The sequence below is a fragment of the Sprattus sprattus genome (genome assembly GCF_963457725.1).
Source record: "Sprattus sprattus genome assembly, chromosome: 19".
NCBI lineage: Eukaryota > Metazoa > Chordata > Actinopteri > Clupeiformes > Clupeidae > Sprattus > Sprattus sprattus.
Genome location: NC_137917.1, coordinates 16,647,567 through 16,670,366, shown reverse-complemented (window position 1 = coordinate 16,670,366; position 22,800 = coordinate 16,647,567). Strand labels below are relative to the sequence as shown.

At 43.6% G+C, this 22,800-nt stretch overlaps 1 protein-coding gene across 1 annotated transcript in view; it reads left to right on the top strand.

The window, feature by feature from the left end:
* Positions 1 to 22,800, top strand: part of LOC308381065 (mannosyl-oligosaccharide 1,2-alpha-mannosidase IA) — a 190,966-nt gene that overhangs the window by 110,978 nt on the left and 57,188 nt on the right. The window contains exon 3 of the mRNA XM_080858571.1: positions 12,492 to 12,607. Coding sequence (XP_080714697.1) covers positions 12,492 to 12,607 — 116 coding nt within the window. The remainder of the gene's footprint in view (positions 1 to 12,491; positions 12,608 to 22,800) is intronic.

Here is a 22,800-nt window from a genome sequence, read left to right as displayed (position 1 = left end):
AAAAACCACGGAGAGCATACTGACTGAGGATGAAAGAATATAAGGAGAGAAGTAAATTGTAGGTGACAGAAACAAATGAAAAGAGAAAAGGCTTTATGAAAGAGAGAAAAAATAAACAGCAGAAAAACAGAGGGGCAAAAAAAGAAATCAACCTAATTGGTTTTGTATGGATGGTCAGCCATAAGACAGAAAGAAAATAGCTCAAGGTTATTGAATCATGAAGTTCTTTCTTTTTTAATTCTGAAGCTAATATGTTTGACACACTACCTCAGCAAATTCCACGCCTTGTTATTGGGCTAGTGTAATGTGGTATGAAATTAAGAGGTGAATTTTCAAGGTACTTGGTTTTTATTAAGGACTAATTAAGATGAGAGTTAGTAACATTTCAACAGATAGCACATTCACTGGCTTTCCACTGCAGGGCTCTGCTGTTGTCATGGTTGCCCGGATTCGACAGGTGCTGTAAAACTAGATGAAATCTGATAGAGCCTCATCTGACTAACCTCAGTGACCATTTAAATAATAACTGACTTAATTATCTGTCTTAGATAACAGGCATGTGTCCCCTGTTGGACCAATCATTTTAATCATAGCCAGTGATTATTATAGTGCGTTTATTACCAAGTAATTACCTGCTGAAGCATCTAGGCAGCATGCCTGAATGCATTTCTACATAAAATTACACAGAATTGCTGTCTTTCTGAACAGTTCTGTCTGAATTACAAATAATATTTCTCACTGTAGTCCTATCCATCACGCACACACACACACACACACACACACACACACACACACACACACACACACACACACACACACACACACACACACACACACACACACACACACACACACACACACACACACACAAGATACACATACACGTACAACAAGACTATTATAGAGCCTCACTGTACCAGATGAATCACCCAATCACCTTCACCTGACTAAGCCCACACACCCACACTGACACACACACACACACACACACACACACACACATACACACACACACACACACACACACACACACACACACACACACACACACACACACACACACACACACACACACACACTCACACACACACACTCACACACACTCACACCACACACACTCAACAGGAGAGTGCTACTTAATTGGAGATTCAGTTAGTGTAGGGCAGTGTGATGGCTGCCATCAACTTGTGAGAGATGAGTCCAGGTTTGGCTTTAAATCTTGTTTTATGATTATGTCAACCAAAGCCTACCACAATAAAAAAGATGTAGTGGCTCATCACAGTAAAGTTTTATTTACTTGTGAACAGTTGCATAAAGGCAAGCTCTTACTGTCTCTATCTCTCCCTCTCTCTCTCTCTCTCTCTCTCTATCTCTCTCTCTCTCTCTCTCTCTCTCTCTCTCTCTCTCTCTCTCTCTCTCTATACACCACAGACAGTCAGGGTAATGTTTTCTGTAATAGTTTGCTGCTCATTGTACCATCACAGCATCAGGACCACTGCGCTTGAAATTAGACATCCTGGCCTTTAGGAGAGCCAGTACAAAACATACGAAACACGGCCATCAGCTGAGTTTGGTCCCCCATTTTTGTTTACAATTTGCAGTTGCTGGAGGGAGCTGCCGCACAGATTTATGGGTAATGGGGATCATCAAGGCCACATCGATGCTGCCTTCAAAAAACGACCGTTACGGGGGGAAGTTTGAAGGCCTCTTGCCAGACAGGAAAAGAGAGTACAATCAGTTTCGAACGGTCCTTGATGCCTTGTTGTCGTGTGAAGACACCCTGCTGAGATAGCATTTGACACCGCTTAGAGTGCCAGCTGATGGTGGCTGCTCCTCCTGGCAGCTGGAGAGAGAGGCAGGGTTCTGTTGGGTGATCCCTGTTATCCACATGACTGTTGATTTGCCTAGTGGATGTTGGGACTTGAATCTCTGTTTGTATGTGTGTGTGTTTGTGTGTGTGTGTGTGTGTGTGTGTTTGTGTGAGTGTATGAGTGTGTGAGTGATGGAGTGTGTGTGTGTGTGTGTGTGTGTGTGTGTGTGTGTGTGAGTGTGTGAGTGTGTGCGTGTGTGTGTGTGTGAGTGTGTGAGTGTGTGTGTGTGTGTGTGTCTGTGTGTGTGCTAGCTCAGTAGCAAGAGCTTACAGGTTCGAAAGCACAACCAGACCTTTATAATCACATAGGAGATGTTGTCACAGTGGAGAAAGCTTGAGTGCTGAAGGAGCCTGCTCACTATGTAACCCATTCGATACGCCGCTTATACGCAGCCTTTCCAGGCAGAGGCACTCTTAAAGCAGACACCAGACCCTTATCATCCGCAGCTCAGGTGTGTAAGTGTGTGTATGTGTGTGTGTGTGTGTGTGTGTGTGTGTGTGTGTGTGTGTCTGTGTGTGTGTGTGTGTGTGTGAGAGTGTGTGAGAGTGTGTGTGCGTGTGTGCGTGTGTGCGTGTGTGCGTGCACATGATTCTTAATAGCCTCCCCCCCATCTTCAAAGACCAGTCCCTAAAATTATGCAGCTGTACTAATCTCTTCTTTTTTTGGGAAAGAAAATCTTCACTCTATCTGCCACCATTTTCTATGGTATTAAAATGGCTTAGGGTCAATTTGTTTTGAATAACATCAATACGCCTAAAGAAGGGAAACGAGGAACTAAATTAATTGGGAAACCTTAAAATCTGCTACTAATTAGCAAGAGAGCATGAAAGAGGCACTCTGTAATGGCTCTGTTTGAAAGTGTGTGTGTGTGTGTGTGTGTGTGTGTGTGTGTGTGTGTGTGTGTGTGTGTGTGTGTGTGTGTCTGTGTGTGTGTGTCTGTGTGTGTGTGTGTGTGTGTGTGCGTGTGTGTGTGTGTGTGTGTGTATTTAAGTGCATTTTCATTACATCAGCAGTTATGCACTAGATGGATATGTATGTCTCGCTTCTCTTGCCACACGTCATTATTATTATGATCATTATCATAATAATTTTTGAGTGGAAAAACAAAAGGCCAACAGCCCAACTGGCATTTATAAAGGCTTGCTGGCATACTAACAAGTGTCTTTTAATGATATAGCTGGCAATGTCATGCAATGAAAGCTTTTCTTAAATTTTTCGGAAACACACACAGAACACAGAACTACATTGTTCATATCCTATGGCTAGTAGGAACCACACGTGTGTTTATCTGTCCTTCACATGGCCATGTACCATCAACATGAATTTGAAGACGAACATACAGTACCTCAAAAGGTGGCAAACTGTTGCATAGTGTTGCTTTAGTGTACCTCTCTACATACCTGTCTATACCATAACTAATGTCTGTGTGTGTGTGTGTGTGTGTGTGTGTGTCTGTGAGTCGCTGCATGAGTGCGGGGGTGTATGTGTGTTTCTGTAACAGTTTTGGTATCTTTATATTTAAGAAAAAATTAAGAAAAACACCCTTTAAACAATATTCTATTCTATTTTGCCAATAGACAAATAAAGGTTTTTATTCACAAAATAAGTTAGGCTCCACGAATTTGAGGAGGTGCAAGGTGAGCTGAAAATGACGGTTTCTGTACTTTCAGTTTCAGAAAATGACTGTAGTGGGTGTGGCATGTGTAGTCTGTGAGTCTGCAAGTAAAAGTAGGGCCCGGGTTGAAAACTCCTTTAATGTATAGGGGTTGAATACTTATGCAAGCAGAACTCTGTCCTACCATTGTCCTATCCGGTCGCTTGCGCACATTTTTGAATGTTTACCATCTTTTCTTGTGACATTTCCAGCTGTTAACATGCATCGTCCTCGTACTAATCCAGGAAGTAACCGCAAGGGGTGTGTCATGTAGTAAAGCGTGTGTGTCATGGAGTCTGCAAGACTACTGATAGACCCTTAAAAACTGGCGATGGGATTACACTCCAGCCAGTGGAGTCGCACGGCCGCCCGCTACCTATGTGCTCCACACGTGTTGCTTAGCAACAAGTAGCACAAAGATGTAGCATATATGTGATGTGTCTTTGTTCAGAGAATCGCTTAGGCATGACATGGTCACGACTGAGGCAGGAAAGGCTTTGGCTGTTTATTTGACTATTTGTGCTCTGCAAGGATTTAACTCAATGTGAACCTTGTAATTAGTTTTATTGTTGAAGGCTCTTCAGGGATATAGAGACCGGCGCAAGCCCAGCTTCTTTGACTGAAGAGAAACAGTTTGCATTTTTGCTCCTCTCTCTCTATCTCTCACTCTCTCGCTCTCTCTCTCTCCCTTTATCTCTCTCTCCCCTTGCTGTGCACAAGTCTGAGGTCAACATGCACTGATCCTGATGGGAAATTAAAGTCATTAATGTGGTTAAGGCGAAGCGGTACAACTCACCAGTAATCTTATAAACAGAGGGGTCAGCAGCATTAGTAATTAACCATAGGCCTATGTCTCCATGGAGTTTGTAGGTTGCTGAGCAGTCATAGGTTGAAATATCAATAGTCCCCCTTGTGTTTCTCAACACCCACTAAAAGCTGACATGGTGCTGCTTTTTCAACCCATACAAAAGATCTAAGCCCATTAGAGATGGCATTTATAATACCCCTAATTGGTGAAAATTCATCCTTCATTGCTTGTTATTGAAAAATATAATGGGAAGTTATGGCCACAACAGGAATCCAGTGGGATCCAGCGGGGGTTAAAATGGGCCGGGGCTTTCCACGGCTCAGCCTCCGCTCCGGCTCAGCTCAGTATCCTCAGGGGCGGCTCAATCTCACCACATCCATCTTCAACAACGTATATATATATTACTGTAATAATTTAAACTACAACTACACCCTTTCACTCCTATCATTAGGGCTTATAAATGTAGATTGATTGCAGCGACTGGTAGCTGTAGAGAAGGCTTTCATTCAGTCAGTGGTTTTCTCCAAAAGTCACCTTGCACACCAGCTCCTTCTTGTGCCAGATGGCAGAGATTGCAGAGCGATAGATGAATGGCCAGGTAGGTAGATCAATAATTCAGAAACTGATACAATGGCCTCATTTTGTTTCATAGCTGGATGGAAATTGGTAAGATATACTGCTTTAAAAATGTTTGTTGATTTTGCTAAATGCTAAACTTTACTCAGACGTTACAGTAGCACAGGTTGCCTTAAATCTTCACAAGCTCATAATGCAAGAACTCCCTTTTAATGTAAGTATTAAAAAGACTGGTCCATTCATATGAAGTCATTTATATTAATATTTGCTCCTATATTTCATACTGAAACACAGGAGATTGCACTTCCAGAAAGGTTATCCTCATCAGCGATAGTTGATAGACACTGCCACATACAGAGCAGAGGGTCAAATTATATCACATATAACACAGGCTTACCTTTTAAAGTCTATAACATTGTGCAATGATACTTTGAAGGAAGATTGATTGTAGTCATGTACAAAAATATTTGGTAACACTTTCTATGAAGCCCAGCGTTATAAGGCCCTATAAGGACATTATAAGGGCCTTTATAATGACTTATAGCGATTGCTACAATGACTTATAGCTACTTTATAACTACGTATAATGTCTTGATGATGATTCATAATCACCTTTATGATACATTATATCAGTTCATTATGAATGGTTATAATTAAAGACGGAATAATGCATTATAAATATGTGACTGTCGGGTGACACTTGCTATGAAGCTTGCCTTTATAAGGTCCTATAAGGACATTAATGATGACGTTTAAAAGTAGCTATAAGTCATTGTAGCACTCTTTATAACTATGTTTAGCATCTCCACAATGACTCATATCCACTGCTCTGAAACGTTATGTCAGTTAATTATAAATGGTTATAATCTAAGATAAAATGATGCATTATAAATATGTGATCATAGGTTTGTGTGGGTAATCATGAATCCTATGAAGCCTGCATATATGAAGCACTATAAGAACATTCATAATACCTTTAAAAACTAGTTAAGTCATTGTGGCACTCATTATAACTATGTATATAGGTCTTCACGGCACATCATAACCACCTTTGTGATATATTATGCAAAAGGGATATAAGATTATTATATTGCTAGGTGCCGTTCCCTTGTGACACCAGAAATCCAAGAACAAATAAGCAAGATGAAAACTGATGGGGACTTGCTCCTGATGGCCGTCCATTAAAATGTCATACCGTACGTCACATCAATAAGGTGTCTACAGAAGGCTTGCTGTTTTTTTTTTTTTTTTAACACCCTTTTTAACACCCTTACAATGCTATGTTCTGGGCTATGTTCAGCCAGTGCTGATTTAAATAAAAGGGTTTTCATCTGTATCCTGTTGTATTTACTGTCAACACTATTAACAAGTTCATAATGCCTTATCTTCTCTTCTCTTCTCTTATAATAATCTTATATCTGTTTAAAACAAAATTACTCTTTTGTCACTTTACTTAAAGCTGACAAAGTACACTTATATAATCTCATATCTGTTCATAACAACACCAATCTTTTGTCACTCATCATAGGTTTGTGTGGGTAATCATGAATCCTATGAAGCCTGCATATATGAAGCACTATAAGAACATTCATAATACCTTTAAAAACTAGTTAAGTCATTGTGGCACTCATTATAACTATGTATATAGGTATTCACGGCACATCATAACCACCTTTGTGATATATTATGCATATTCATTAATGGTTATTAGTATGGTGACTAGGCTGCTATACAGACATAGAATATTATAAACTTTTAGAAGATCCTATAAGTGGACTTTGTCAGCTTTAAGTAAAGTGACAAAAGGGTGGTGTTGTTATGAACAGATATGAGATTATATAAGTGTACTTTGTCAGCTTTAAGTAAAGTGACAAAAGAGTAATTTTGTTTTAAACAGATATAAGATTATTATAAGAGAAGAGAAGAGAAGATAAGACATTATGAACTTGTGAATAGTGCTGACAGTAAATACAACAGGATACAGATGAAAACCCTTTTATTTAAATCAGCACTGGCTGAACATAGCCCAGAACATAGCATTGTAAGGGTGTTCAAAATTTAAAAAACAGCAAGCCTTCTGTAGACAACTTATTGATGTGACATACGGTATGACATTTTAATGGACGGCCATCAGGAGCAAGTCCCCATCAGTTTTCATCTTGCTTATTTTTTCTTGGATTTCTGGTGTCACAAGGGAACGGCACCTAGCAATATAATAATTTTATATCCCTTTTGCATAATATATCACAAAGGTGGTTATGATGTGCCGTGAAGACCTATATACATAGTTATAATGAGTGCCCAATGACTTAACTAGTTTTTAAAGGTATTATGAATGTTCTTATAGTGCTTCATATATGCAGGCTTCATAGGATTCATAATTACCCACACAAACCTATGATCACATTTATAATGCATCATTTTATCTTAGATTATAACCATTTATAATTAACTGATATTACGTTTAAGAGCAGTGGATATGAGTCATTGTGGAGATGCTAAACATAGTCATAAAGAGTGCTACAATGACTTATAGCTACTTTTAAACGTCATCATTAATGTCCTTGTAGGACCTTATAAAGGCAGGCTTCATAGCAAGTGTCACCCGACAGTCACATATTTATAATGCATTATTCCGTCTTTAATTATAACCATTCATAATGAACTGATATAATGTATCATAAAGGTGATTATGAGTCATCATGAAGACATTATACGTAGTTATAAAGTAGCTATAAGTCATTGTAGCAATCGCTATAAGTCATTATTAAGGCCCTTATAATGTCCTTATAGGGCCTTATGACGCTGGGCTTCATAGAAAGTGTTACCAAATATTTTAATAATATTACTTTGTAGTCATGGCAACCTGAGTGTAAGCGTCGGTGTGTTTGTGTTTATGTATGTGTGTATATGTTTGTGCTTGTGTTTATATTTATATTGATATGTGTGTGGTTGTGTGAGTGTGTGTGTGTCAGTGTGGGTGTGTATGTGTATGTGTGTGTGTTGTGTGTGTCATGTGGGTGTGCGGGCTTAGTCTGTGTGAAGGTGATTGGGTGATTAATCTGGCACAGTGAGGCTCTATTATAGTCTTGTTGTACTCCTCAAGGCCTGACAGGCATGATAAATGAGAGGTCTTGAACAAGTGTGTCTTATGCAGCTGAGCATATATGCACACACACACACACACACACACACACCACACACACACCACACACACACACCACACACACACACACACACCCACACACACACCACACACACACACACACCCACACACACACGCGCGATCCAGTAACCACGTTGCATGCACACACACATACATACCACACACCAGACTCACACAACCAATCACACCTACACACTCATAGAGAGAGAGAGAGGAGAGAGAGAGTGAGAGATGAGAGATACACACCTTACTGAAATACAACATGAAATATTTGAATCTCGCATTCATTTTAGTGTCTTTCACTTATATCCACATGGGACAGTACAAAATTACTAAAATAGTCTAAAATGACCAACAATTTTGCATAGACCAATCATACCACAGACACACACACACACTACCACACACACACGCACATGGGTGCCACCCGAAGATGCCATTATAACAGCTTAAACACACCCTCATTTAGGTTAAATGTGTGTTTGCTCCCCTTCCACTGCACCCTCTCTCCGTTGGGGGATTGGAAACCTCCTCATTTGAATTTGGGGAATAATTACCATCCTCTCCATTTAGCGCTTGCCTGCCTGTGTGTGTTTGTGTGTGTGTGTGTGTGTTTGTGTGTGTGTGTGAGAGAGAAAGGGAGAGAGAGAGAGAGAGAGGTAGAGACAGTGGGATTATGTATGCTTTTTCTTGAGCTGTATCTAACTAGCAGGAAGGAGACAGAGTGAGAGAAAGAGAGGTAGAGACAGTGGGATTATGTTTGCTTCTTCTTGAGCTGTATCTGACTAAAAGGAGTAGACTATGAACGTCCCCACGGTGTGTTTTCTCCAGCGGGGGGCATCAGGCCTGGATCTGCCCCTCATTGGTCTCATTCAAGGGTGGGCGTGTGCATCGGCCGCTCGATGTACCCCTATCTGGAGTTGGGTTAGTGTGTGTTTTTAAACTGAGTACACCCTAGTGTGTGCTTTTACACTGAGTTCACCTAAGCTTGTGTTTTTACACTGAGTACACCACATACATCACAGAACACCCCCATAAAAATCCCCTCCAATTCCTCGACCCCCACCCCACCCCTTAGCCCTAGGGGCTGGTCTTTTGGGCTGGTGTGGGTTGTCATAAATAAATAAGGTCCTGTGGATTGTCGGGTAGAGCTGGGTGATGGATTGGCGTGCTCCCTCCCTCCCTCCATCCCTCCATCTCTCCCTCCCTCGCCGCCATCTATCAATCATATGGGCTCTGCTGGCGCTGTGTTTGCAAATGTTTCCCTGCTTCAGCGTTTCGTGCTTAATCCGCCGGTGGGTTTACACACCGAGCACCAGCACACATTTAAATTCCCTTTTCTTCTCTTTCCTCTCAAGGTAGACAGACGGCCGCGTGTCTAACAGGGGGAGCATAACTACTGGGTTGATATGGAGGATAATACATTAGCACTAAGCGTTAGCACTGTTGCTCTCTCTCTCTCTCTCTCTCTCGCTCTCTCTCTCGTAGAAGAGGTATGTGGACGGACTGAGAGAGTGGCTCATGTGATCTGCAGGGTATAGGAGTTAAACCAGCAATCAAGCACATTCCCTGACCCAGCGCCCTCTCTTTATACTTAAGTAAGGGAAGGGATCAGGGTGAAGAGTCCAGCAGTATGTACTAATTTTCTCGTTGTACGCTCCCTGGTTTTAACCTGTCGCAGCTTAGAGCATTACAAACCGGGACGCCAACAGAGTGTGTGTGTGTGTGTGTGTGTGTGTGTGTGTGTGTGTGTGTGTGTGTGTGTGTGTGTGTGTGTGTGTGTGTGTGTGTGTGTGTGTGTGTGTGTGTGTGTTCTCATTTTCTCTTTGTACACTCCCTGGTTTTAACCTGTCGCAGCTTAGAGCATTACAAACCGGGACGCCAACAGAGTGTGTGTGTGTGTGTGTGTGTGTGTGTGTGTGTGTGTGTGTGTGTGTGTGTGTGTGTGTTCTCATTTTCTCTTTGTACACTCCCTGGTTTTAACCTGTCGCAGCTTAGAGCATTACAAACCGGGACGCCAACAGAATGCAGAGAAAAGCATTCTGGGAAGAACCACATGACCCTGCTTAGAAGCCCCTCTGATATATTTCAAGCTCTGCCCAGTGACTTCATCCAAACCACCACAACCTCACCAACCCTCTGGCAGCAGCAGATAGGGTTCAAAGGTCAAGTGGAGAAGGCAAATCAATCCAGCTGGGTTAAGGTTTTAGCATGCATCAGAGCCTCAGTATGGAGCACAGGTCCACATGGATATCCTCCTTACAATGAAATGAAGTGAGGGGGAGAAAGACTTCAGGAGCATGAAGAGGGATTGGTGTTGGGGTCTAGAGGGATAACAGACAACAGATATTCCCACCAACACACAGGCCCTCACTCACAAGCATGCAGACACACAAGTACTCCCCCTATCGCTCTTAGTATAGTCACAACCTGCAGGCTACAGAGTTTTCACTTTGAATCGCTCTAAATAGTCCAAAATAAATCATTTATGTAATAAGTAATGAGTAATGTTGTAAATGTTGTCAGATGAAGGACGTTACACCAGAATGTAGGTGTGAGCTTATTGATAAGTGCATACTCATGACAGAAATAGCACATAGATAGCACAGTTGAAGTTAAGGTAACAAGTGTGATTAATTCTGCAGGTGTGGAATGTATTAACATGGGGGGTTTAGGCATTTTGTTTTGTATTGGAATACCTTCTCTATATCTGCATTATGGAACGCTTTATGTACAGAATAAAAGGCTCCCAGCATTCTAGTACTTACTAGAAGTTTCGTCAAGACGCAATTTGGCCTGACATTCAGTAAAATTAAAAATAATTGTATTAGAGTATTTTAATCAGGACTAAACTGCTTGAATCTAAATGTTTAATAATCACTCCTCCGATACCTCTCGCTGATATCTCAAAAACTCCTCTTGCCCCGAGGTCCTATTTCTGGTGCGAAATTGGCTACAAATTTCCTCTGTTGCTTTCATTTCACGATGCAGTGTTGTGCTGATGCTGACGGCCTAATGAGGCATGTTGCCCTGCTGTTGCATCACTTCCTGTGTGTAGGCCTGGGAGTGGCGTTCCTCAGTAGTTGCAACAGCAGCAGAAATCACATCAGGAGCCGGAGCCAAACACTGTCTGTGTTTTCTCTGGCTCTACCCCCTCCTTCTCCTTGTCTATCCTCCCCTCTTCTCGTTCTCCTTGTCTCTCCTCTCATCAACTCTCCTCTTCTCATTCTCCTCTCCTCTTTTCTCCTCTCTTCTCCTCGCCTTGTCTCTCCTTTGTTCTCCCCTCTTTTCGGGGTGAATGTCAGAAAGATATACAATTTTTTAAACCCCTATTGTTGAAGTAACATATGGAAGGCAAGAGCCTAGGGGTTTTGCATCATGAAGAGCTACAACATTCACTCTGCAATGTATTATGGTTTGCCTAAGCCACACACAGCTCCTCCTGTAACTTCTCCCTCATAATAAAATGTTTCCCTCCTGCTTTCTCTCTCTCTCTCTCTCAGCCCTTAATGCAAACGACGTTATTTCCCATGCACCCTTATTTAACCTTAATGATGTGTGCATCCTCTCCTATGAGGAGCCAGGGAGGAAGTGGCGGGACCATCAACACCAATCTTATGCGGAGTCTGCTGAATGAAATAAAAGCCTTGGAACATTTCTTATTAATGGTCTGAAGGGAATTTAATAACTCCAAATGAAGTGCATCCAACAGCAGCCGCTTCAGCAGAGAGTTCTCTCCCCCGTGGGAGTCATAGAGTGTGTGTGTGTTTGTGTGTGTGTGTGTGTGTGTGTGTGTGTGTGTGTGTGTGTGTGTGTGTGTGTGTGTGTGTGTGTGTGTGTGTGTGTGGTGGAGTGTTGGGCAGACTTAATCCAAGCGCTATATTAACCCATCCACTGCTCCTGCTTAACTTCATCTGGACTTATTTAGCCTTCCCTAAACAGTACATTTGTAAGTCTGGGGCATTGGGGACTCCCATTGCAAAACACAAAGAGATAAGAGTCTAATTTATCAGAGGGTGAAATGGGAAAACAAAACACTTCCGTGGTAACGCTCTACATCAATTGCTGCAATCAATTAAATGCTGTACGTAATGTTAATAAAGACGACCTGTTTTTCTCATACTGTACATCTCTATTCACCCTGTCTGAAACGCTTTGTTAAATCTTCTATGTCCTTCAGCCCTCCCCTCCCGATGAGCCCACGGTGCTCTGATTGATCAGATAGGCGGTTGATATGGATTGTGTTTTGAGATTGTGTCATCTTGCAACAAAAAGTAAAGTAGTAAAGGCTAAAGTACTTGCCAGCACCATGCCATGATGGAACATGTGTCTTGCTGGCTTGGTTACGCAGTAGTTGTGAAGAGTGTGTTTATTATGACAAGAGTGTTCCTCATATGTGTGCATTTGTGTTTGCAGGTGGTTTGCGAGGAGCAACAATCATCGACTCTCTAGACACACTGTACATCATGGGACTCATGGAAGAGTATGAGGAAGCCAAGAAATGGGTGGAGACTGACCTTGACCTCAACTTGGTAAGGTCAACATTCAGTGCTCACCTCTCCTTCTGTTATCTCCTCTCCTCTCCTCTCCTCTCCTTTCCTATCCTCTTATCTTCTATTCTGTACCTTTCCTCTTCCTTAGTTTAGTTTCCCCCCTAATCTTAGCTCCTATCTTTTCCCACCTTCTCTATCCTTTTCTACCCTCCCTTTCCCTTTTCTGACTAATTGTCTTCTCTCCTCATCCCCTCCTCTCCTTTTCTCTTCTTTCTTTTCCAGTCCCTCCCTATCCCTTTCTTTCCCCTTACCTCCCTTTCAACAGCTAGAGCAGTCCCAGACCGAGTGAGTCTTTAGTTTATTGTGGGGCATCGATTTAATCAGTCAGGTTTAATCTCTCTATTGAGGTGCTGACTGGCTCTCGGGCCTTTCTGTTCAGGCCCAGTAAGGAGAGAGTCAGGCCTTACAGACAGATTCCTGAGTGAGCTCAAAGCTGCTTGTGTTCTGATCCATTCGGACCGGCCTTTGTGTGTGTGTGTGTGTGTGTGTGTGTGTGTGTGTGTGTGACAGGTGAGACTGTCCATTTCTCCATCCCCCCCCCTCCCCCCAGGGTTTACAGAGTAAGCCTGAAAGAATTGTGTGGAAGGATGAAGAGAGAGAGAGAGAGCGAGAGGGGCAAAACTGACAAAAATTGTGAAAGAGAGTCTGAGACATACTGAAAGGGGGGTAAAGGCAGACAGACACAGAGCGAGAGAGAGAGAGAGAGAGAGAGAGAGGTTCAGGAAAAAGTAGAGGGCATTGCCCTCGTCCAAAACTAATCCCCTGATAATAGACTCACCCTGTGGGCGAGGAACAGAAGGGTCGGCCAGTTGGGACTTTTCAGAGACGACTGAGAGTGGCAGTGCCAGGCCAAGGCCTGCCAGGCTTTGTGTGCCGACTGGCTGTTCCATTGCCTACTCTCCCTCGTCAGATGGCCCCTCGCTGCAAAAACAAGCTCTATTGAGTGTGTGCTTATAACACTCTCACACTTATGAGAGTGTGGTGGTGCCGAGCCCAGGGTTTGAAACATACATGGTTTCATCTCAAACTTAATTGTACCCCCAGGCTTCTCTGAACAGGTTATAATTGCATTTTCGGACTACAGGAAGACTGTATAGAGGATGGGAAATGTCACTATCAGGAACAGGATTAATGTCCAGTACCAGCATTCATATGCCATAACCATTTCTTATGTAATTAATAATAGCGTGAGGAATCAATTCAATTGATGTAGCTGTAGTCCTTTGGTTTTATAAAGATTGTTTTTATTTAATTAGATGAATAGTTCTTAATGAAAGCGTAATGTCAAGAGTCTTTATTGTTTTATTTTCTTTGAACAAGCTATTACATGATACCTTCTTTAAGGCCTTTGTGTAGTTTATTTCCTTTGCAGTTCTCTGCCATGACTAAATGGGTTTTTGAGTGGGCATTGTTCGCTAGTATTTCAGCACATATCCATCCATTGATATGCAGCACTATGTGCTATAGTGCCATATTAATATTCCAAAGGTAAGGACAACAATAGGTTGAAATGCGAAGATTACCTCCTTTGAGAACTGCCTGAAAGTGCTAGTGCATGTGAACAATTAGGAGTATTTTTGCAATGTGTGTATTGCTGTTTTACACACAGGCACACCTCTCACACACGCACACACACACACACGCACACACACACACACACACACACGCATCCTCCACCCTCCCTAAGGATAGAGCAGCGTAATTGGATTAGTGTGGGGATATCTGGATGAACTTCCTGCGCTGTGTCTGCATGCATCCTGTCTATATTCCCATTTCTCTTTTTTTCTTCCCTTTTTCTCGTCTTCTCACTCACTCTCCATTCCTTTCCCTCACTTTAGCTCTCTAGAAAATCGCTTTTGCATCCTCCACCAAGACGGCAGCAATGCTTGAGAGGCTTGAGAATAAAGGAAAGGAGAAGTACCAGTAAAACAAACAAATAATTAAATGAGGGAGGGAGGGAAAGAGAGAGAGAGAGAGAGAGATAGGAAGGGAGTGAGAGAAAGGGAGGGAGAGAGCGGGAGAGGGGGAGAGAGGGAGAGATAGAGAGAGAGGGAGGGAGAGAGAGAGAGAGAGATGGAGGGAGAGAGTGGGAGGGAGGGAGAGAGGGAGAGAGAGAGAGAGAGAGAGGGAGGGAGGGAGAGAGAGTCTGCTAGTATCTCCCCTCATCACTGTCTGTCATAAAGACACTGGAGACCGGATTTACACTCCAGCTGGCACTTTGTCACAGGAACAGTCAGCTCCATCCGTCTCTTTCACTCTCTCCCTCTCTGCACTCTCCCGATCAATCGTTCCCGAGGGTTGCGCCAGCGTTACAGGCGCCCATCTGTCCTACGTGATGGAGAGCAGGGGGGCAGAGCTCACTCATGCCCGCTCCCTACCCACTCCTAATGCCCGCCAGCGCAAGGTCCAGTCAGGGCCCTCTGCTCTCTCACTCTCTTTTCGCTCTCTCTCTTTCTTTCTCTCTCTCGCTCTCTCTCTCTCTATCTCTTTCTGTCTCTATCTCACTCTCTCTTTTAGTCCTCAGCTCCCGGTCCTCATACTGCATTCAAATATCCAATTTTATGGTACAGACCAAATCCTGCCACTGGGGAGCGGATCAGCCCAATCTGACAGGTGCACGGAGAGAAATGGTCCCTGTGGGTGTGGGGATTTTCGACCTGGCAGCATGAAAAATGGCTCCATCAGGACCATCCTTTTTTCCCCGAGCCCTCAGGTATCAAACGTAGCGCGTGTCTGTGAGAGCGGAGCCAGCCAAGCGGCTAATTGACTTACTTGATTTTTCGATCTCAGGAGTGAGTCTTTTTTTCTCCAACACTTCATAAATAGGAAAACACAACAAAAAGATTTTCAGTTTGGCCTAAGTCGTGGTGATTTTACAAAGCCCGGTTTGAGTTCAGGAGAGTTCTCTCCCCCTGACGGCTGTGTGTGTGTGTGTGTGTGTGTGTGTGTATGTGTGTGTGTGTGTGTGTATCCGACGGCAGCTGGACGACCAAGGGGACACTGTGAGATGGATGAGAGCGAATGCTGAGGCTGTCAATTCACTCCCGTGATGCCATTCCGTTTTGCTCTTAATTAGAGAGGCGTCATTAGTAACCAGACAGCCACACTTCGACAGGAGGGATGGGCAGCTGTCCAAGACATGTCAGAATGACTGATGGACAGGGCTAAACTGACGGCCGTGAAAGACAACAAACATGTTGACGAGTCGAGGTGGAAAGTGGCCGCAGTTCACCTCCGGTCCACCAGGAGCATACATGTGAGATTAGGAGGGGGCAGATGTGGAATATATACGCATCAGCCTAGCATGGGCTTCTCTGAAGAGGTGCGCACACAAAAGGAATGATGCCGGCCGTGTGTGTATTTGATCCTTGCTCGTCGACTCCCCCGAGGGATACAGAGTTAATGCCCGCACTGCCTCGGAGTACAGGGGCCAGAGCCTAGTCAAGTGGATTCAAAGCAGCACACAGCCCTGCATATAGAGAGATGCCCCCCGTGAGGTAAAAATGATTTTCTCTCATGATCTTTGGAGCGAAACACAAAAAAAGTGGAATGCCCAATGAGTGCATGCGTGTGTGTGTGTGTGTGTGGTGTGTGTGTGTGTGTGCGTGCGTGCATTCGTGCATGCGTGCGTGCCTGCCTGCCTGTGTGTGTGTGTATGTGTGTGTGGAGGCTGAATGATTTGAATAATGTGATTAGCTCTGATCTTTAACAGTTACGTCCCTCAAGCACAGCTGAGGCCTATCTACGACTGGCTCCCCGTAAGCATCGTCTCAGCTTTTAAGAAGAAGATACTCTGCCCACAGTAACCATCTCTTTTTTGCTGGCATGGCAGATATGAAGGTGTTGATTAGGGTCTGAGCGTGGATGCCCTCCGTGATGCCACCTGGCCTGCCTCCAGCTCATTAGAATGATTGGCACCATTTCCAAGACGACCGGGCACCTCCATCGTCACCTGAGGGTTTTAAACACACCTCACGGAGCCTCATTTTTGGCCCACCACTCCCTGGACGAGCTGTTCACGGCCCGTCCAAATTACAAGGCTCTCAGCTCCCTTAATTGAGCTGTTTGGGAGGGTTGACAGGCACGGAGAACACTCAAGGCCGTTGGCGGGCCTGTCTTGGCTTTCAGCAGCTCATTGTTCAAGAGAAAAAAAGAGTGGTGCTCTCTCTCTCTCTCTCTCTTTTTCAAAGAAGCTCTCCGTTCGAAATTTCCATAAGAAAAGGTCTTGTTCTTGCCCAACGATCCATATCCCCCTTGTTCTTGACACGCTGGAGATCCTGCTTCTACTCGTTATGGTACAGTGAGAGTGCTGTGTTGAGGCAAATGCACATCTCTTAGTTCTCCTGGTTTTGTTGGGTTTTGGTTCTTTTTTTTTTACATTTGGAAATGGTACACACACAGGTAGGGAGGTGTAATGGTCTTTTTTTGATGTTTGTTTGGAGCAGCATTACCCAGGCTAGGTGCAGCCTATGGTGCAGACCAATATGCAGGAAGAATAAAGGCCTGCTTGTTATCTGTGATGCACCTGTCCGTTCCCTACCTCTATCTCTCCCGCTCGCTTGACACTGCATCTCCCCATTCCTCCTTTCTGTAACTCTAAGTGGCTTGTTTTTCTACCCACCCCAAATAGCGGCGTCTTGTTGCTATGGTTATTTGTATGTCTTTCCAAAAGAGAATGGAAGTGCGGGTGGGCCACCTCTTATGTCTAAAAGCCCTTTTGTCACACAGAAAAGCAACCTGATGCCTTCCATTAAGGAGGATCCAGCTTTACCTCAGATAGTTGTTATGGATTGAGCTCAAATGAGCCAGGCAGGCTTCATATCATGTAATCATATAGTGACAGGATGTCTTTAAAAATCATTTCATCATGATTACACCTCACCCATTAGCGCACACACACCAGACCATTCAAGATGTATTCACACATTATTTTTCATCATCTTCTGTGATGTCTCATGATTGGCATACCTGCAGGCATGGTCATAACCATCAGGGCTGGAGTATTGACTGGGAAAAGATTCCTTCCAATTAATTCAGTTTGAGAGACATCAGGGTTTAATTAACGCTGGCAGCCATAGGCTACTCAGGCCCAGCTGAGAGCGTTTTATGCGTAGTCGTAGTTAAACAATGTCGTAGCGAGTTTCTCCAGAAAGTTTGTTTTCAGCTGGTCTCTATAATGGCACTGAGCCTTCAGTCTCAGCCTCTGTCAGGATGTGACACACTGTGTGGCTTTGTGCTTTGACTTTGTTTTACATAGGTCAGCTTTTGTTGTTATCGCTCCTGTTGATAAGGCAACACTGGACACATTCCCTCTACTTTCCCTGCACTTGTAGTCACAGAGGACTGTGGGGACTGCTACTTTCTGTCCTAACTAGATAGGACAACACATGATTGCACTCATTTAAACAAGTGATTGCACTGTTTTAAGGAGTCATTTAAGGACACCCGCTGTCGTTTATAATGACTTGATAAAGTTGGAAAAATCCCAAACTGATTTGATTAAGTTGTTGCATTCATTTGGAGATTGTTGATGTATTCATTTAGACTACTGGTTTGTCTCATTACCTGTGTTTCTTCAATATGGTGAATGAAAAGAGAGAGAGAGAGAGAGAGAGAGAGAGAGAGAGAGAGATACTCCGAGGGCAAAGGTTCAGTAATTGCTAGCTTTAGTTAGCCCCAGCACTAGGTAATGAAAACGAACTTTAAAACAGTGAGCCTCAGGAGAGCCTGGGTAAAGAGCCTATATAATTAGCGTGTTGGAGCTCGTTAGGCGAGATTGTGGAATAGAGTCCTCAGCAGTGTGTCTCTCATGGGTGTCGTCTGGAGCTACGTGGGGGACGCCTGTGTCTCTCATTGCATCTTCATTCATCTCTCTCTCTTTTGTATTTTTCTCTACCTTTCTCTCTCCCCCTCACTGTCTCTCTCTCTCTCGCTTCCCACCCTGTCTCTCTGTCTCATTCTCTATGCCTCTCTTTCTCCCCATATCTCCCTCTCGCCGTATGTGTTGTGAGGCTGTGCTCATCTCTGCCTGGAAGGGAGGCAGCTGCCAGGAGAGCACATTCGCAGCTGCTGCCACAAACATGTTTAACTATGCAGGAGAAGCGTTATGGAAATAGAATGGTGTGGTGCGATGTGATGGGATGTGATGTGGTGTGGTGTGACGTGGTGGGGTCCCTGAAGCTCGCCGTTCATGTATTAATTAAGGGCAAAAAGCTGCGCTGAAAGTGCACAGATGTCGCTGAAGATTGCGTGCTTCTTCATGTCAGTGTTTAAGAGGTGAACATGGCCTCTTGGCCTGGCTTCAAGAGTGCCGTGATGCTTTGATCATGTCGGGATAGTTCGAGAAAAAGGTGGTGTGCTGTTTGAGATGATGGTGAGGGAAAGCTTAATGCATAGCATTGCATGCATTAAATGCATTACATGCATTTCTTTATCGTTTTTCACGTCATGGACCACTTATCTCGAACACCCCGGAACAACAGGAAGGCGCGACCGAAACAAAGTTACAAAGGACATTTTGACGTTTTGAGGGATGAACGGCAAGATGTAATGCCTTATAATGAAAGACAGACCTAAGCCCTAGGCATCGAGGAGAATGCTGATGTACTTATGAACGGGAAGCGTGATTGATTTACGACCAGATAGTGCCAGAGAACCAGTGAGATATTTAGAAGTAGGAAAGCATTTGTAGACCCCCTTTTCTGTCGATACAAAATATAATTTGGAATGCACCCTCTAAAAGCTTCTGGCTCCTCCAGCCAAAACAGCTGAACTTGTGCCAGCAAAGTTTAGTCAACTAGCCAGGAAACGTCCATCAGAAAGAGAATGGCAATGAAGAAATAAAAGAGGGACAAAGAGAGAGAGAAAGACGAAGAGAATAGATTGACAATGAAAGATTGCACCTGTGTTGGTGCTCTTTGTATTCCTTTAATTCATCCGCTTTGTGGGCTAGCTTATGAAATCGGTCAATTTACTTTAATGGGTTCATTTAATAGAATTTGTACTGCGAAATTAGTTTTCTGCTGCTGGGGTGGAATAAGCTGAATTAGCTGGTAGGACAGTCTGTACTTGTGTTGACCTGAGCTGCACTAGACACATACTGCCAGGAATATTGGAAATTGAAGTAATTTGATGAAACCTGTTTGGTTGATGTTCTAGACCAGTTGTGGTTGTGTGAATTGATTCATGAATGAAATCTCATACAAAATATGTCTGGAGGTCAGGTTCTGATATCAGTGGCCTGAGATGGAAGATGTCTGCAATGGCTAGCCCTTCTGTGGTACGCATTTATAGACCTTCATCAATAGTGATCTGTGGCTGTGTGTCCAGAGGAAAGGTCATATTGCCTACAGCGGAGAACAAATTTGAGATCTTGAAAGACAAGACTATCGACCAGATAGTAGTTGGTCCTGGTGTGCATCCAGTCCGACTACAGCAACGTTTGTCTCTGCCAGACCCGTCTGGGATCTGTCCCAGGGTCAGATGCTGTGTAGGTCCTTGACTGTGGACGACTGTGTTGGGAGTAGATCACTCAAACAGGACGGGTCACCAACAGAGCCCTGGTAGATAAGAAAGTCAGGGCACTGCTCAGTCACCGTCACAAGCGTTCTCTGGTGCGACTTTCTCTTTTATTTGTGACAGGAGTTCTGTGAGACAGGAATGATTAGAAATATTAATGTGGGCAGTGTCCTGTGTCCTTGCGTTGACCTTCAGGCTCCCAGAAGGACACCAATGAACACACAGCCATGTTGCCGAGGTCAATCAAGGAAACACAAGGCCCTAGACGCAAAGAGGCTGGGAGGATGTTTACAGTTATTTTTGTGTACCCTATTCCCCACTTTCTCTAGGCTAATTTTACCCTGTTTTTCATGAGTTTATAATATATAAAAAGAGACAGGGATATGCTTGTTGGGTCTGGCCTGGAAAATTCCTGAATAATCGCAGTGATGCATAATTGATGAGAGTGACCTGAAATGAAACCATGTTATAAATATCCAGAAATGGACCCAGGTCTGGCTGGTTGTGCTGTCGGTGCAGAAAGCCATCCTGAGGATGGATGCATGGGGGAAGGGGGAGGGGGATGAGGATTTGTCAGCTTCTAATTTAAAGAGAAGGGGAAAGAAAGAGAGACGATACTGATAGATAGATAGATAGATAGATAGATAGAAGAGAAGAGAAAGACGGTGGGTGTTTGTAAGAGGAAGAGAGGAGGTGGGCATGTTTGTGATTAGAGAGAGAAAGTTATAAACATGGAGGTGTTTTTGAGAGAAAAAGAGAGAATTTAATAAGAGCATTGTATTTGTAAGGGAGGGACAGAAGGAGAGAAAGTGGGGGTATTTGTAACAAAAGTGAGAGAGAGAGAGAGAGAGAGAGAGAGAGAGACAAACAGAGAGATAGGTGCACCTAATGGATGCATCTGCCTCCACTGAATCAGTGCGGTAATCTACCACATCTCACCAAACTCTCCACGCGGTGCATTATCTCGGTGGGTACGGCTGATTCGTCTCCCCGCGTGCTGCGGCTGAACTGCGGGCAATGTGTAAATCCTGCCAACGCACGCTATGCAGGTGTGCAAATCAGGCTGGTGCTGAGGGATGCTTTACGGAGCACTGCACAGACCGCTTGAAAGACAGAGAGAAAGAGGAAGGCAGGAGAGATTAAGAGTTAGAGGGAAAGAGAGGAAGGGAGAGAAAGGCCCGGGGGTAGAACGAGAGAGAGATTTATAATGTATTTTTTCATATTTATTCCGAAGTAGACACTGTGCATTCCCTAGAGGAAAACAGTGCTGCCTTTAGACATTTTTTAAACAGTTGTGTTTATTTGTGAGTGTGCTTTCTGTGTGTGTGTGTGTGTGCGCGCGTATTTGTGTGTATGTGTTAGTGTTGTTATGTGTTGTTGGTGTGTGTGCGTCTGTGTGTGTGTTTGCACATTTATTTTGCAGGCTTCCTCTTGAGTGAGTAAGTCTGTCTCTCAACCACAAGTTGTTCCTGCACAGAGGGCAAACAGACAGTGGTGCTACTGAGCTATGCCTGCATGATTAGTGTTACTGTTGCCCTTTGCTGTTTTCTCCCTCTGTGTAATTACAGACAGATACTGATAATGTATTCATGTTTTTATTAATACACTAGATAGTAATTATCATGTTATTTTTGATTGAGAAACTTTTTTATGTTTAGTCGGTGGCACTTTCCGGGTGGGCTGTCCTCAGTTTTATGTCACCAAACTTCATGCTGCCATTTTCTGCCGCTGATTGAGAGCCTTGTGTTGCTTCAGCCTTGTGGTTTTTCCCACAAAACTTCTCTCATACTCCTTAACAGAACGTTCTGAAGTCTGTGAGCAGCTTTTCATGCTTTGGCCTGTTATCACTCGGATAATTACGCCACAGAAAATCAGCAGTGGTCCTTTGCGTGTCTCCAGAGGTTTTGTGAAGGGAAACCACTTAGCGAAGCTCTTGGTGTGGCAGAAGGCATTAGCCGAATCTGGCCCCACAGATGGAAGCGGATCGGGGACCTGCGTGCTACTTCATAATTGGTTCTGCTTTGGATCAATCGGAGCTAATTACTAAAGTTTGCCTTAGTAACAGCTCTGTTTGATACACGTTGAAATATTCACTAAATCCGTTTTTCACCTGTTTGCTGTACTCACTGTATCAGGCCTCAGTCTGTTTAAATTGCACTGAAAAGGAAGCAGCCTTGTTTTTGCTTCATTTAACCAGATGCAGGCTCAGAAGAGATGATTGCTCAGACAGTTTGAAAGTGATTCTTGGGAGTTGTTTGCCGTAATTGGCAACAAGGAAATCCTAAGTGTTTTAGACACTGGCACAGTGGATTAAAGTAAAGCTTTGACACAGGTAGTCAGCCTATGCCAGATTTAAGTGTAAACCGTCAAACCTGTGCTACTTTTTTCTTATAACTTTGAACTCCTTTTTTTTTAATAACTTTTGAATCTCCAAGGAATTTCAATGTCTTTTGTTTGTTTTCTTTTCCCCGGTTCCATTGTTAATCCGATAGCTTTGGAGAGCTTTAGTGCTTTACTCGCTTTTCCAAGCCAAGCTGGGCCCCTCTATGTCAAAATATGAACCATACCTTACTGGCTGTTCTCCAACATGATGAACACACAAGCACATACCCAATACACACACACAAACACATACAAGAACACACACACACACA